Here is an 18174-nt window from a genome sequence, read left to right as displayed (position 1 = left end):
CCGGTGCGTCCACCCTTGCCCCCGTGGGATCTGAACCTGGTGATATTGGCACTTCAGATACTGCCGTTTGAGAACATCAGAGAAATTTCCTTGTTGACTCTTTCTTAGAAAGCGGCCTTCCTAGTGGCCATAACATCAGCCAGGAGGGTTTCGAAACTGGCGGCCTTGTCTTGCAAGTCGCCCTATCTGGTTATCCACAAGGATAAGGTGGTATTGCATCTGCAACCTTCTTTTCTGCCGCTGGTTTCAGCTTTTCACATCAATGAAGAGATTGTGTTACCGTCTCTGTGTCCTAAACCGACACATCCTAAAGAGGTGGCCTTTAATTCCCTGGACGTTGTCCAGGCTCTAAGGGTGTACTTGTCTCCCACGGCTCCCTTTCGGATGTCAGACTCTGTTCGTTTCGTTTGCTGGTCCGAAAAAAGGGATGGCGGTCTCGTTGGCCACCATTTCCAGGTGGATCAGACAGATTGTGGTCCAGGCCTATGCCCTGAAGGGGCAGGTGCCCCCCTTTCCTGTCACGGCCCATTCCACCAGGGCAATTGGAACCTCTTGGGCTTTCCGACCTTAACCACCAGTAGCTCAAGTGTGTAAGGCGGTGACTTGGTCGTCTGTCCACACTTTTACAAAATTCTACAAAGTGGATGTAAGCGCATCGTCTGATGCCTGTTTTGCAGGCGGCCACGTAATGTTGCAATTCTGTGTTCGTTCTTCTGTTTCAATGCACTGTTGCACTTGTTGACCGCAAGTTCTGATGCAGTTATTGAGATGGTGACTCCCCTGTTAGGGAGCACCGCTGGTTATGGGTGAAGTTGTTTCTGTTCCCACCCCTGTTAGGGAGCACCGCTGGTTATGGGTGAAGTTGTTTCTGTTCCCACCCCTCGTTATGACACTGCTTGGGGATGTCCCTATGGTCAAGATTACTGGAGCTGTATCCATCAATGAACGAAAGAGAAAATAGGATTTTTGTACTCACCGTAAATCCTTTTCTCTGAAGTTCATTGACGGGCACAGCACCCTCCCCTCTTATTGATTTACGCTATATTGCTTGTTGACGTACCGAGCTGCAGGAAGCAGGCTGAGGGGTTATTACCAGAGGGACCACCCCCTGGGCAGAACTGTGAAGTTCTGTTGTTTTCACATGTATTACATGTTCTGCCTAGTCCTCTCGTGAAGGTGGCGTAATAACCCTACGGTCAAGATTACTGGAGCTGTGTCCATCAAGGAACTTCAGAGAAAAGGATTTTACGGTGCGTACAAAAATCCTATTTTTTTCAGTGAATGAGAGTCTAACCTGTCCAGTGGATAATGCCCAAGTATTTAAGGATCCAGCTGATAAAAATCTAGAGTCCCTGTTAAAAGCTTCCTTTGCGGTGGCTGGTTCAGCGGTACAGCCGGCGGTGGTGGCGGCTATCAGCATTTGCCAGTCTCTAAAAGACCACTTTAAAAGGTTAGTTAGGAGCCTACCTTGTCAGGAGGAATCTACCGAGGAATTGTCAGAGCTTCCTCGCGCTTTGTGCTTTTCAGTAGACGCATTGAAAAACTCAATCCAGCAGATGTCTTGTTTTGCGCTACATATGCGCAGAGTCTTGTGGTTAAAGAACTGGTCTGCCAAGACGCCATGCAAAAAGCTTCTCACGACTTTTCCCTTCCATGGAGAATGCCCGTCTAGCTCTGCGTTTCTGGACATCCAGATTGCGGGGACTTCCTGTCCGAATCCAGTCCGACAACGCCACGGTGGTGGCATATATCAACCACCAAGGGGGCACCAGGAGCCAGGCGGCCCAAAAAGAAGTAAATCGCATATTGACTTTGGCAGAGAGGCATGTGTACCGTTCCTTTCAGCAGTGTTCACACTGGGTGCGAACAATTGGCAGGCAGACTTTCTCAGTCACCAAAAGTGGTTGCCAGGGGAATGGTCCTGTTAGGACCTGGGCTTGAACCTGGGACCTCTGGTGTGTCTGGCAGTGGCTCTGCTTGCTGAGCCACCTGGAATGCTGGACAGCTCCTTGGACAATTCCTTTAGTGATCATGTCTTGAATCTTGTTTGCCTTGAACCTTGAACCCTTTGCTCCTCCCATGAACTTCCTATATAAGCCATGTCTCTGCACTTCCTCCTTGCCAGAATATTGTGCCTTTACCAGCCAATATCTTGCTTCTATCTCTCCTGCTGCCGACCGTATCCTTGCTACCTTTCGTTACCGACATTTGGCTTGCTCCTGGACTACGCGTCTGCTGAATCCCAACCTGCAACTATTGGTTACCGACTTTTGGCTTGTTTCTCAACTACGCTCCTGCTTGATCTCTACCTGCTATATCTGCTACCAGACCCCCGGCTTGCTCACCTCCTGGTGGGGCTATCCTGAGGACCGCGACCTGGCACTAACACGCAGCCAAGCCCATCTCCACCTTTGGGAGCTCTGGTGAATACCGGTTAGTGCTTAGACCCCGCACCTCAGGTGAACCCGTGCCATCAGCCAGGGTGACCTGTGTGAATATCTGCTCTGCTGCTATAGCTATTGGTCTCTGAGCCTGACTCCAGATCGTGACAGGTCCCTTCATCCTGAAGTTTTTCTTCAGATCTGCCAACACTGGGGGACCCCAGATGTGGATCTTCTGGCGTCCAGATTCAATACCAAGCTGGAAAGGTTTGTATCCAGGACCAAGGATCCGCTTGCTGTCGGGACAGATGCGTTGGTAGTTTCCTGGGATCAGTATCCTCCGACGTATGCTTTTCTTCCGATCCAAATTCTGCCGCATATGCTACGCAGGATACAGGAGGAACAAAAGCCAGTAATCCTGGTGGCCCCAGTCTGGCCCAGGAGGTCTTGGTACGCAGAGATTATGAGGTTGGCAGTGGGGGGCCCATTGTTCCTTCCATTCCGTCTGGACCTGTTGTCTCAAGGACCCATATTTCATCCTCCTTTACGGTCGCTGAATTGATGGCATGGCTATTGAGACCAGAATACTGAAAGACCATGGTATTAAGGGTTCAGTCTTGTCTACTCTGATAAATGCTAGAAAGACATTTTCTAGAACTATTTACTATAGAGTCTGAAGGTCATACATTTCCTGGTGTGAAGGAAAGGGATGGCACCCTCGTAAGTATACGATTGGGAGGATCCTTGCTTTTCTTCATGCAGGAGTAGACTTAAAACTGGCTTTAGGCACAATTAAAGGACACATTTCGCCCTTATCGTTTTTTTTTTTTTCCAGAAACCGATTGCCTCCCATTCTCTGGTGTGAACCTTTGTCAAGGGAGTAATGCACCTGAGGCCACTGGTTAAACCGCCCTTATGCCCCTGGGACCTGAACTTGGTGCTGCCAGCCCTTCAGAGTCAACCCTTTGAGCCTATTAGACATATTGCTTTTATCCTATTGACTAGTAAATTGGTCATTTTGGTGGCCATAACCTCGGCCAGAAGAGTGTCAGAATTAGCCGCCCTTTCTTGCAAGGAAACTTATTTGATTCTACATCGGGACAAAGTGGTCATGTGCCCTCGTCTGTATTTTTTGCCCAAAGTCGTTTCCAATTTTCATTTGAATCAAGATATAATTTTGCCTTCCTTTTTTCCAAACCCTAAGTCTGGGGAATAAAGATTGCTTCACTCACTTGATGTGGTGACTCCCTTTTTGTCCTGCCGGAGGGTCCTAAAAAAGGACAGGCAGCTACGAGTTCAACTATCTCGAGGTGGATTTGGTAGGCTATTATCTAGGCTTATGGGTTAAAACGCAGGGTTCCACCCTGGGATTTAAAAAGCACATTCCACTAAAGGGGTTAGTGCGTCATGGGCAGTGCGCCAAACAGATGTCTATGGCTCAGGTTTGCAAAGCAGCCGATTGGTCTTCGGTTCATATGGTCACCAGGTGTTACCAGGTGGATGTTAGATCTCAAAGGGAGACTGTCTTTGGCCACAGCATGTTGCAGGCAGCCTTATAAGTCCCGGAGCCAGCTGGGGCTTAGAAATACTGCGTTCCCTCCCCTCATGTGCATTGCTTTAGGACATCCCAGATAGTCATTAATAGTGCTCTGTGCCCCGTGATGTACGATAAAGAAAAAAATGGCTCATCTGTAAAATCCTTTTCTTGAAGTACATCATGGGACACAGGGGTCCCTCCCCTCTTTTCTGGGATCTTCATTGCTTGCTACAAAACTGAGGTACTGCCCATATGGGAGGGTTTATATGGGAGGAACCTTCTTGCTATTGGTTGCCAGTATCCAATCACCTAAAGGTAGCGTATAACCCAGATAGTAGTTATTGGTGTTCTGTGTCCCGTGATGTACTCCAAGAAAAGGATTTTACAGGTAAGCTTTTTTAAAAATCCATTTATTTTCTACAAAATCGAGGCTAGCTGGAATTGGGATGAATTGTATGGGGTTTGGGGGGGGGGGGGTTCTCTTCTATGGTGGTGTCCAATAACCAGAAGATAACTTCATAACCCAGACATATTAATTGAAGATCCTGTTTCCACACTAGGAAATGGAGTTTACTAGTAAGTAAAATATCCTAAAATATCTATTTAATAGCCTCTTCCCGCCGATGGTACGCATATATGCAGCTCTCGGCTGGTGGGTTTTAACACAGAGAGGCCGCATATATGTGGCCCCGTGTAGACCCCTTTCTACTCTGAGAGCACATGACCTACGTGCTCCCAGCACAGTTATCGGCAGGGACGTTAAAGCTCCCGATGCATGCTTGGAAGGAAGCAAGACCAGGTGAAGATGGAAGCACCAGGGGGTTGTGACAGCGTTGTACTGGAGGGCTCCATGTCCAGTTAAGTCTGTCCTAATGTGCTGGTATGTGGTGCGTACTAGTACATTATAACCTAAATCTAAACTCCATATTTTCATACACTTTACAGCCAACTTGACCCAAACTATGTCCCTTACTAACACGTGAGGCCACTGGATGTGAGGTATAAACTGTATGCTGTTGTAGCTGTGGCTACATACAGAGGTTGTGACATCATCAGACCGCCTTTCTGACAGAGGAAGCTTGGGCAAGAAAGCAGCTTGGTAGAACTATTTTGGTTTCTTGTGTTAGGTTAATTTCTTGATGTTTTAACTCCCCACAGGGCTTTATCAGATTTTGATGATTTTTTTCAGTGAGATTTGCAGGTCCATGAGTCTTTGGCAAAACTGCTTGCCGTATATGTTAAAAGAATGTATAAAGGACCCCCCATGTTTAGGCCTTAAAGGCATCTAATTCAGTATCGCTTGCTCATTGCCCAGTACTATTGTTCTGTGTCTACTGTCTTCTGGACTTATTCCCCGGTTAACCACAGTGGGCTTGATCTCTAAAAACAGCCATTTGTGAAGAGAACCACAATATGAGTGACCTTAACAGTGGAGCGATCACAAATAGTTTGGGTCTCAAGGCACAGATGCAAGAGATCCCTCCTGATCCACTTATAGCCCCCAAGGTGTGCTTCCCTCAAAAAATGGAGAAGTACTGAACCACTGAAAATTGATCAATGGATAGCAGTGTTCAATAAGAATACTATAGAATTATATAGAATGCTTGATGACAGCCCTGTAATGTAAGTAGGAACAGTTCCGTAAAACGTGGTATTACCGGAACGATTTCCATTACTCGCAGGAATATGCTGCATTTGCGGCTACCCTGTTTCACAGTCCTGCAGTCTCTCTAATTAATTTTCCTTTTGGTTTGACAATCCTCCCACACTCTGAACACTTTATCCTTTATCCTCAACGACCATTGCCAACTTCCAGATCCTTTTCGCTTTCTGAACATCGAACCATTTGATCTGTCTGATTGGTTGGCCATAAACATGGCTTCTTACCACGCCCTGCTTCCGCAACTGAGACGTAATCGACCCTCAAGTGGTGGTGAATCCAGACCTCCTTCCTCTGACCCACGATCTAGAGAACTGTAACCTATCTTGGGCCTCTCTACTTCTACAGATACCACTGCTACCTCACAGCTTTGGACATTAAAGTGGTGTTCCGGCCTAGTTTTTATATATATATATATATATATATATATATATATATATATATATATATATAAACTATAAACACTGTAGCTTCTGACTTTTAATAAGGACACTTACCTGTCCAGTGAGCCCAGGATGTCGGACACCCAAGGCCGATCCGTTCATCTTAACGAAGGGAAACAGACAGTGGAGCCTTGCGGCTTCACTGCCGGTTTCCTACTGCGCATGCGCAAGTCGCATGGTACTTTGAATGGCCCCATTGTTTTCTGGGACACACACATGCCCCAGAAGGCAACGGGCCACTCGCCGAAGAGGAGGAAGCATCGCGGAATAGGAAGAGGCAGACTAGGAAGACTGCCTAGCAACAGCGGTTTCAGGTAAGTAAAAAAAAAAAAAAAAATTAAGAATATTAATGCAATTTTTATTTTATTTTAGGGTGGCCCTCCACTTTAATAATCTGTGCCCCCTTTTTTTTTCTTTTTTTTTTTTGTACATCTTTGAGGACATCTTTGTTTTTGCCCCTCATTCTCTGCAGGGGGAGTTTATATGTTTTGAACTCTATGTCCTCCATTTGTTACTTCTGTTTGGACTTTAATTGCTTGACAGACCCCTACAGTTCTAGTATTCCCTGCCACAATTGGTTGTGGGTCATGTTAAGGCTCTGTTACTCGTTTGCTCTGCCATGAATGCTACCTTAATATGTTAACTCCAAATATGTCTTTCTGATGTCGTCCTAAGAGCTCTCACTTCCTTCCCCATCCTCTCTCTCTCTCCTCTTCATTCACTGCTTGCCCCTTCACTCTCGCCCCCCTCCCCCCGCTGTGATTTTCTCTTGGGCACTGTCCACATTACAATCTTACTGGTATTATGTAGTCCTATATGCAGGACTAGGGATAATGCAGCCCATTATTTGTTATGGTCTACGGTTTTGACAACCTGTTTATTCCTGTTGTGGGTTTAGCCAAATAATACTCCATGATTTATAACTACCTTCACTATCTATGACATTGGTGGGTGCTGCTCAGCTACAGCTGTCCATGTTTAGTTTCATCCCCCCGATAGTTTACAGAGACCTTGCCCATCCTTCCAGTGGCACAGAAGTCTCTCTGCTGGCTGTTATAACTCCATCGCCTTGTTTTGCTATTAGATGGGCTCTCTTGGCTGTACTCCTATCTCTTTTTCCTCCCCTGTCTTCCTTCCCCTACCCCCCCCTTTTTTTTTTTTTCTTTCTTTCCCTGCCATGACTGGATCCTGGAGGGATACTTCCCTTACGCTTTGCTCATTCCATGCGCAAGGTTTTAACAAACCATCTAAGAGATCAGGAATCGTATATGATTTTCACAAGTCCAAGGTAGGGATTGTGTTTTTCCAGGAAATGTACTTTTGGACTGATCACATTCCTACCCTTCAAAATAGGTAGTACCCAAACTGGTAGCACAGTACATACGCCCACTCAAAATCTAAATGAGTGGTGATTACATTTTCATAAATCCAACACATACCATATGTTGGATGTCTGTGCAGACCCAGAGGGCAGATTCCTCTTTCTGAAACTTACCATCAATGGCAAGACCTATACCCTGGCTACTATATTTATCCCCAACCAGGACCAAATCAAACTATAAAATACATCCATAAACTAATAGGCTTTGCTGAAGGGATTCTCCTTCTTGCTTTGGACTTTAATTGTGTCCTAGACCCCATGCTGGATACATCTGCGGGAAGAAGCTCTGTTTCTTATTCACAAATAAATCGCCTGAGAGAATTTCTGGGGCAATATTTGATGGATGCCCCGCCCCTAAACACGCCCTCATAAATTATCTCATGAAATGACACTTAAATATTTTATGCAAAATGAAGTTGCAATTAACAACAACTCTATTAGTGCCCCTCAGCACAGCCTCACCAGTGCCCATGAAAGCAGGCTCACCTGTGCCTATCAATGCAGCCTCGTCAGTGCCCATCAATGCAGTGTGACCTGTGCCCACCAATGCAGCCTCACCTGTGCCCACCATAGCCTCACACTGCCCACCATTGCAGCCTCACCTGGGCAGAGGAAGAGAGAGGGCGGCCGGGCCATGACTGGGGGAAAAGGAGAGCCTCGGGATCACATAACAGGATAGCATGTCAGAACAGCTTACATTACAATTGCCTCTGCTCCACTTGCTGTCACACACAGCCCAGACTCCTCCTGACCCTACGTCTGTGATAGAATGCATATTAGTATTGGACCCGCATTCTGTCTATCACAGGCACGGGGCCCGGAGGAGGCGGGGTTGTGTGTGACGGCTAGCAGAGCGGAGGCAATTGTAATGTTAGCTGTAACAGCAGGCTATCCCGCTCTGTAATCCCGTGGCTCTCCTCTATGCTCTGTTCCCCCAGGGGCGATCGATGGGAGAGCGGCTCCTGATCAACCCCGCCCACTGGCAGAGCTCCCAGGCAGCCCAGCTCTGAGTCCTCTGTCGCAGAAACCGGCCTACTGAGCCATCCGCCAACCAGCAAACTCCCAGTAGTCCCAACTGAGTATATGGCCTGATTACCCTTGATACTCATAATCTTACTATGCATTATCCACGTATGGGGGCACTGATATGATCAAGCTTCTCTGACCCATTTGTATTGTATTGACATGTTATTGCTTTTATTGGTATGTTTTACTGTGATCCCCAAATCATTTAAAAAGATTAAATATAAAGAAAAGAAATGGACGTTCAGAAGCGAACACACAGAGTATATCCAGTAAAGAATCTAATGTCAAGTTGAAATTCCTTATGAAAGGGTGGAGAGAGGTAGAAGAGATTGTGCTATCTTACTTAGATGGAATAAATTGCCATGGGTATAGTCTGCCCCTGAATTTTACCAAGAGTAAAATCAGTAGTATAGTATAGCAATTTAATATAAAATATCTTTGGACAAGTGGTTTAGAAGAATTCTAATTTTGTACAAATGTTCTATGTCTGGGTGTTAGTTGGGTGTAGTCTGTTATTACTAAAAAGTAGAAATCTGCAGAGCGGATCGGATGAACACGGACAGACGGTCCGTGCTCATCCGATCCCCATAGAGGAGAGCGGAGAGCTGACAGGGCGGTCCCTGCACAGTGTGCGGAGACCGCCCTGTCCGCCGCCGGCTCAGCGGGGACAACGGAGCGATCCCCGCTGAGCGAGCGGATCATCACGGGGCGGATAATTACTGATCCGCCCCGTGTGAAAGAGGCCTAACAAGGATAATATCATTTGCTTACATATCTGGGAGTTTGGAACATTTTTTTTAAGACTTCAAGAAAGTACTTTGACTATAGAGTCCAAACCTTGTTTATTTATGTTTATTTTGCTTTGTTCATTTTATTTGGTGTTTTCTGTTTTTCAGGTTTTTAATCAGTTTCAATATCTACTGAACGCATGTGATATCTCAATACACCTAGTAGAAGTGAGTCCTAAATTAAGTGAGATCCAAGCACTCAACTTAACAAAAAAGAGCACTGAGGCAAAAGATGAAGACACATCATCATGTTATAAAATTGGAATAACAAAGACAGGTCTTCCAATTAACTGGTACTACCACATACAAGACGTACCCTCAGGTATTTTATATAATGTTTTGGCTTCAAAGTGTTCATAGAATACAAATGTCATATGTAATTTGTCCTTTCATCCAGGAAACAATAGATCCACTAGTAAGTAAAACCACACTTTCAAGTTTATATTTATAACATACAGATTTTATGTAAATAATGTATGTAGCAGTGTTGTAGTCCTTTACAAAAACATACATTTTATGTTTTTTAGTCACATCTAAATATAGCAAAAAACAGTGAGCATATTTACAGGATTGATTTATTATGATCAGAAGATTGTCCGATTTTCAATTTACAAATACCGTACTGGTGACCCCACAATAGAGATAAAACTTTTTTGCGGAAGGGAGTTTAACAAGACACGTGGCCACACATTAAAATTAGAAGAAAAGAGGGTTAACCATAAACTATGTAGAGGGTTCTTTACTGGAAGAGCGGCAAGGATGTGGAACTCCCTTCCACAGGTGGTGGTCTCAGTGGGGAGCATTGATAGTTTAAAAAAACTATTAGATAAGCACCTGAACGACCAAAACATACAGGGATATACAAGGTAATACTGACTTATAATCACACACATAGGTTGGACTTGATGGACTTTATTTTTTATTTTTTTTCAATACACAAGTAAATGCGCAAAAACAGGGTCAAAGATTTTTCCCAATGTCCACCAGTCTCTCACCAATTGAAACCAAAAATCCAATTATATGAATGAGAGTCCATATTATGTTAAGATCCGTAGGATTATAAATATAAAAGCTACTGTCCAGTAGAACAAAGGAAAGCATTTAAAACCAGGATCTCCATATCCAGGGCTGCCTTCAGTGAAGGACAGAAACCATGTTCCAAAGTCTGTGAAAAAAAGCAAAAGAAGAGGCACCTCTGGGTGTAGAGATAACATACACTTTAATTATAAAAACGTATTTAATACAGGCAACTCACATTTTGGATGTGATCTATGAGCATTCAGTCGCTTTAAAAGCTGAGCATGGATGTAGTCATCTGATAGTCCTTCAAGCTGAGGCACTGTAGCCGCTAGCGGCCAGGAAGTGGCACAAACGCCTGCCGTGGAGCGCAGTTCAAAGCAGAGCAAAGTCTGGAGCGCCGGCGGTGAGAGATGACATCATGAGGTGGATGCGACCTGTTTCATGAGCGTACAGGCTGAGGTTGTTTGACAGCCGCGCTCCTTCATCAAGCAAGTGGGACAACAACAAAGACTGATATATATATATATATATATATATATATATATATATATATATATATATATATATATATATATATATATATATAGGCCATGTACAGGAGGAGGGGGAGGAGGCACTTAAAATGCAGGTGCTGAGGATTACAAATCTTAGTTGCAAAAAAAAAAAAGGGTGTCAGCGAGAACATGAAATAAGATATAAATGAATTGGAAATGGAAGATGAATAAATAAAATAAAAAATAAAATATAATATTATAATAAAAAAAAATGAATTAAAATAAATAAAATAATAAAGATGATGAATGTAAAAATAACCACCTCTGTGTAGCCATGCGCCTCGTACATACTTTCTAGTTTCTATGTTTATGTGCATATGTACATATATGTTTATATGTGTACATTTTTTGACCTATATACATATTTATATTTTTGCATCAGCAGTAACTTCTTAATGCATGATTTTTATACAACTAGTTTTTATTCCTCATGCCAGTTATTTTTATATTGTTCCTTTTTTCTCCCTCCCTTTTCTCCATATCATGTCGGTTTAACTTTAATTTATTTATGATATAGTGTTTATATCATTTATCTATTGCTGTCTCTGTATTTACCCATGAGTCTTGAATGTTTGAGGTACCATTGTTATATTTATTTGATTTTCAATTTTATTTTTACATTCATCATATTTATTATTTTATTTATTTTAATTCTTTTTTTTTTTATTATAATATAATTTTTTTATTATAATATTATATTTTATTTTTTATTTTATTTATTCATCTTCCATTTCCAGTTCATTTATATCTTATTTCATGTTCTCACTGACACCCTTTTTTTTAATTTTTCTATTTTTTAGCAACTAAGATTTGTAATCCTCAGCACCTGCATTTTAAGTGCCTCTTCCCCCTCCTCCTGTACATGGCCTATATATATATCAGTCTTTGTTGTTGTCCCACTTGCTTGATGAAGGAGCGCGGCTGTCAAACAACCTCAGCCTGTACGCTCATGAAACAGGTCGCACCCACCTCATGATGTCATCTCTCACCGCCGGCGCTCCAGACTTCGCTCTGCTTTGAACAGCACGGCAGGCGTCTGTGCCACTTCCTGGCCGCTAGCGGCTACCGCGCTTGAGCTTGACGGACTATCAGATGACTACATACATGCTCAGCTTTTAAAGTGACTGAATGCCCATAGATCACATCCAAAATGTGAGTTGCCTGTATTAAATACGTTTTTATAATTAAAGTGTATGTTATCTCTACACCCAGAGGCGCCTCTTCCTTTGCTTTTTTTGTTTTCAACCTCAGCTACTATGTAACACCAAGCTCCTTATACAGTATGCAGTGTCATGAAAGTGGTCTTTCTTCCGAGGTGCTGCATATTTGCATTGGTGTTTGTGCTGGAAGCAAGCTCCATAGTGTAATCCCAGCACAGAATTGTCACTGACAATTCTGGGTCTTGTACTAGATATTGTACAAATCCGTAGTAGGGGAAGAAACAATAGTGTGCATTCTGCTTTTTATCATATCTAAACACACTGACACTAAATTTAACCAGTTGCCGACCGCCGCACGCCGATGTACGTCGGTACAATGGCACGGGCAGGCATAAGGACATACATGTACGTCCCTTGCCTCCCGCGGGTCGGGGGCCCGATCGGGCCCCCGCCCGGTGCCTGCGGCGGTCGATATTCGTACGGGAGCGATCCCGGACGAGGGGACGGCCATTCATTCATGGCCACCCCCTCGCGATCGCTCCCGACGAATAGAAATCCCCGGTGACATCACTTCCTCTCCTGTAATGTAAACACAGGAGAGGAAGTGATGTATTCTCTCCTCCGTGTCGGTATTTTTCGTTCCGACACGGAGGAGAGCGGATCAGTAAGTTGCACCAACACTCTACACACACAGTAGAACATGCCAGGCACACTCACACCCCCCCTTTACCCCCCGATCACCCCCCCCAATTACCCCTGCCCCCCAGTCACAGTGACACCAATGTCATTTTTTTTTTTTTTTTTTTTTTTTTTTTTTTGCATTGGTGTCATTTGTGACTGTAATAACTGTTAGGGCAGTTAGAGTTAGCCCCCTTTAGTTCTAATGTACCCCCCTAACCCCCCCAATAAAGGTTTAACCCCGTGATCACCCCCCGTCGCCAGTGTCACTAAGGCTGGGTTCACATTGCAGCGGTTTATGAGAACGAATGTGATTCGCACCGCACTGCAGTGCAAATCACATCCGATCTCTGTGCGATTCGAGTTCAGCCATTCGCCGCACCCGCCACACCCGCCGCAAATTCGCACGGGACCCTTTTTTTGGCCCGCAGCAGAATCGGATCGCATGGGTGTTCACACCATGCGATCCGAGTTTTCAGATCGCACTGCGATATGCGAACTGATCTGGGGGTGTCAGTAACATTTCACTGACACTCCCAGCAGTTCGCATAGGGCAGTGTGAACTGCCGCCGGGAGGCATGCGATGCGGGAACCCGCCGCGGATTCGCGGCGTTTCCGCATCGCTCCAGTGTGAACCCAGCCTAATAAGCGATCATTTTTCTGATCGCCGTATTAGTGTCACAGGTGACGCTAGTTAGGCAGGTAGGTATTTAGGTTCGCCGCAGCTTTTTATAGCGCCAGGGACCCCCATATACTACCGCATAAAGCCCCCTGATTGCCCCCTAGTTAACCCTTTCACCAGTGATCACCATATAACTGTTACAGGTGACGCTGGTTGGTTAGTTATTTTTTTATAGTTTCAGGGCACCCGCCATTTATTACCTAATAAAGGTTTAACCCCCTGATCACCCGGCGGGTGTCATTTGTGACTAATAACTGTTAGGGCAGTTAGGGTTAGCCCCCTTTAGTTCTAAGGTACCCCCCTAACCCCCCCAATAAAGGTTTAACCCCGTGATCACCCCCCGTCGCCAGTGTCACTAAGGCTGGGTTCACATTGCAGCGGTTTATGAGAACGGATGTGATTCGCACCGCACTGCAGTGCAAATCACATCCGATCTCTGTGCGATTCGAGTTCAGCCATTCGCCGCACCCGCCGCAAATTCGCACGGGACCCTTTTTTTGGCCCGCAGCAGAATCGGATCGCATGGGTGTTCACACCATGCGATCCGAGTTTGTAGATCGCACTGCGATATGCGAACTGATCTGGGGGTGTCAGTAACATTTCACTGACACTCCCAGCAGTTCGCATAGGGCAGTGTGAACTGCCGCCGGGAGGCATGCGATGCGGGAACCCGCCGCGCATTCGTGGCGTTCCCGCATCGCTCCAGTGTGAACCCAGCCTAATAAGCGATCGTTTTTCTGATCGCTGTATTAGTGTCACAGGTGACGCTAGTTAGGCAGGTAGGTATTTAGGTTCGCTGCAGCTTTTTATAGCGCCAGGGACCCCCATATACTACCGCATAAAGCCCCCTAATTGCCCCCTAGTTAACCCTTTCACCAGTGATCACCATATAACTGTTACAGGTGACGCTGGTTGGTTATTTTTTTATAGTTTCAGGGCACCCGCCATTTATTACCTAGTCTCACTAGTGTACCCCTAAATTTAGGGGTGTCTACTTTCCAAAATGGGGTCATTTGGGGGGGGTTTGTGCCATCTTGGCATTTTATGGCCTTCAAAACTGTAACGCCCTTAGAAAGCCTGAAGGCGGTGCTTGGTTTTCGGGGCCCCGTACGCGGCTAGGCTCCCAAAAAGTCCCACATATGTGGTATCCCCATACTCAGGAGAAGCAGCAGAATTTATTTTGGGGTGTCATTTCACATATGCCCATGGCATGCGTGAGCAATATATCATTTAGTGACAACTTTGTGAAAAAAAAAAAAAAAAGTTTGTAATTTTCCCGCAACTTGTGGCAAAATATAAAATATTCCATGGACTCAACATGCCTCTCAGCAAATAGCTTGGGGTGTCTACTTTCTAAAATGGGGTCATTTGTGGGGGTTTTGTGCCATCTTGGCATTTTATGGCCTTCAAAACTGTAATAGGTAGTGAGAAGTGAACTCAAAAATTTACGCCCTTAGAAAGCCTGAAGGCGGTGCTTGGTTTTCGGGGCCCCGTACGCGGCTAGGCTCCCAAAAAGTCCCACATATGTGGTATCCTCGTACTCAGGAGAAGCAGCAGAATTTATTTTGGGGTGTCATTTCACATATGCCCATGGCATGCATGAGCAATATATCATTTAGTGACAACTTTGTTAAAAAAAAAAAAAAAAAAAAAAAGTTTGTAATTTTCCCGCAACTTGTGGCAAAATATAAAATATTCCATGAACTCAACATGCCTCTCAGCAAATAGCTTGGGGTGTCTACTTTCTAAAATGGGGTCATTTGTGGGGGTTTTGTGCCATCTTGGCATTTTATGGCCTTCAAAACTGTAATAGGTAGTGAGAAGTGAACTCAAAAATTTACGCCCTTAGAAAGCCTGAAGGCGGTGCTTGGTTTTCGGGGCCCCGTACGCGGCTAGGCTCCCAAAAAGTCCCACATATGTGGTATCCCCATACTCAGGAGAAGCAGCAGAATTTATTTTGGGGTGTCATTTCACATACGCCCATAGCATGTGTGAGCAATATATCATTTAGTGACAACTTTGTGTAAAAAAAAATAAAAAATTTTTTTTTTGTCATTATTCAATCGCTTGAGGCAAAAAAATAAAATATTCAATGGGCTCAACATGCCTCTTATCAATTTCCTTAGGGGGTCTACTTTCCAAAATGGGGTCATTTGGGGGGGTTTTGTACTGCCCTGCCATTTTAGCACCTCAAGAAATGAGATAGGCAGTCGTAAACTAAAAGCTGCGTAAATTCCAGAAAACGTACCTTAGTTTGTAGATGTGACAACTTTTGCGCAAACCAATAAATATACAATTATTGACTTTTTTTTTACCAAAGACATGTGGCTGAATACATTTTGGCCTAAATGTATGACTAAAATTGAGTTTATTGGATTTTTCTAATAACAAAAAGTAGAAAATATCATTTTTTTTCAAAATTTGCGGTCTTTTTACGTTTATATCGCAAAAAATAAAAATCGCAGAGGCAATCAAATACCATCAAAAGAAAGCTCTATTTGTGGGAAGAAAAGGACGCAAATTTTGTTTGGGTACAACATTGCATGACCGCGCAATTACCAGTTAAAGCAGCGCAGTGCCAAAGTGTAAAAAGACCTCTGGTCATTTACCAGCAAAATGGTCCGGTCTGAAAGTGGTTAAAAAACAAAACAAAAAACTTTTTATTTATTCCTTCCTACACACGATAGCTGACCTTTTAACCTGGCTATGACCTTGACCCTATCCTACATCAAGTCTTGATCTGGCCATTTTATCATTATTTTTTTTACACATTTTTATGTTTGTTTACTTTCTCCTCTCTTAACCACTTGCCTACTGGGCACTTAAACCCCCCTCCTGCCTAGACCAATTTTTATCTTTCGGTGCTCTCACACTTTGAATGACAATTACTCAGTGCAATTGAGTAATACAATTACTCGTGCAACACTGTACCCAAATGAATTTTTTGTCCTTTTTTTCATACAAATAGAGCTTTCATTTGGTGGTATTTGATCACCTCTGGGTTTTTTAGTTTTTGCGCTATAAATTAAAAAAAAAACAGAAAATTTCGAAAAATTAATTTTTCTTTGTTTCTGAGATAAAATTTTGCAAATTATTATTTATTTTTTTCATGAATTTTGGCCACAATTTTATATTTCTACATAGCTTTGGTAAAAATAACCCAAATTAGTGGATATTATTTAGTCAGTGTGAAAGTTAGAGAGTCTACAAGTTGTGGTGCAAATCATAAAAAATTGATCACACCTGATGTACTGGTGGCCTAACTCATTTCTTGTGACCTGAACACGCCAGGAAAGTACAAATACCCCCCAAATTACCCATTTTTGGAAACTAGACATTCCAAGGTATTTAGTAAGAGGCATGGTGAGTTTGTGGTATTGTCATTTTTTTCCCACAATTCTTTGCAAAATTAAGATTTTTTTTTTCTTTTCCCACAAAATTGTCATTGTAATAGGTTATTTCTCTCACATGGCCTGTGTATACCACAAATAATTCCCCAAAATACATTCTGCTACTCCTGAGTATTACGATACCACGTGTGTGGGACTTTTTCACAGGCTGGCCACTTAGAGATGCCCAACATGCAGGGAGCGCCGTCACATGTTCTAGGAGCATAAATTACACATCTAACTTGTTGACTACCTATTACACTTTTGAAGGCCCTGGAGCACCAGGACAATGACGCATGACACTGACGTGGCACTGATGGCAGATGGCACTAATACGTGGCACTGATGACACGTGACACTGATGACAGATGAAACTAATATGTGGCACTGATGACCCGTGACACTGATGTGGCACTGATGACATATGGCACTAATACGTGGCACTGATGACAGATGCACTAATACGTAGCACAGATGGGACTAATATGTGGCACTGATGACAAATGGCACTAATATGTGGCACTGATGACACGTGACACTGACAGGTGGCACTGGGGACACATGGCACTGGGGACAGGTGCCACTGATAGGTGGTACTGGGGTCAATGACACTGATAGGTGGCACTGGGGACAGATGGCACTGATAGGTGACACTGGGGACACATGGCACTGACAGGTGGCACTGGGGACAGATGGCACTGATAGGTGGAACTGGGGACAGGTGGCACTGGAGATGGATGGCACTGGGGACAGGTGGGCATGTGTGTGTGTGTGTGTTTTACTGTGTGTGTTTTACTTTGTGTGTGTGTGTTCTCACTGACGCTGCAACTGTTCATCTCTCCCTCCTCACATGCTGTCTCTGTGTGAGAAGGGAGAGCCGGCAATGAGAGATGATCTCATATGTTTAAATATGAGATCACCGCTCATTGGACAGGCCGACAGTGCTAAATGGCCGCTGTGATTGGCCATTTAGCACGATCTGTGATTGGCTGTATCCAAGGGACATGACCAGCACAGAACTTCCCCTCTGCACACCCACGGTAGCGCGCAGAGGGGAAGTAAAAAGGAGGACGCCCAGGGACGCCCTCCCAGCAGTTAGCGTCCGCGCTGTAGCCGTCTGTTGGCTATAGCTCGAGCGCGAAGTGGTGAAGGGAGCAAAAAATATATATTTTTGGGCCAGTTTTTCATTAAAAAAAATAAATAAATCAGGCGCTATCCATTATCATTTATCATCAAATAAAGACTCGAAATAAAAAAGCGAGGTATAATTCACCTAGATACACTAAGTAGTTGTGACAATATGTAAACACATGCCAAACTTGCAAAACTGGGTTCAGGCCTTAACATGTTTCTACTTTCATGCAATAAAGGGTTAGAAGGAGTCTAGTTCTCCATCTCCTGGTTGGAAATTAGATTAAAAAGTATTCCTACTTGCAATTACTGAGACCTGGATTCAAGAATCTGACCTTCCTTCT

General features: G+C 44.1%; 1 protein-coding gene across 5 annotated transcripts in view; it reads left to right on the top strand.

The window, feature by feature from the left end:
• The window catches only part of NDUFAF7 (NADH:ubiquinone oxidoreductase complex assembly factor 7), a 483664-nt gene that overhangs the window by 303917 nt on the left and 161573 nt on the right, over nt 1-18174 (top strand). For all 5 annotated transcript variants that reach the window (XM_077486562.1, XM_077486563.1, XM_077486560.1 and 2 more), the window contains one exon: nt 9325-9538. In XM_077486562.1, the coding sequence (XP_077342688.1) occupies nt 9325-9538 (214 nt within the window). The remainder of the gene's footprint in view (nt 1-9324; nt 9539-18174) is intronic.

Source organism: Lithobates pipiens, unplaced genomic scaffold, assembly GCF_037356315.1.
Source record: "Lithobates pipiens isolate NorthernLeopardFrog02 unplaced genomic scaffold, aLitPip1_a1.2 Scaffold_18, whole genome shotgun sequence".
In the NCBI taxonomy this organism is placed as follows: Eukaryota; Metazoa; Chordata; class Amphibia; order Anura; family Ranidae; genus Lithobates; species Lithobates pipiens.
This window is presented reverse-complemented; position numbering and strand designations above follow the sequence as displayed.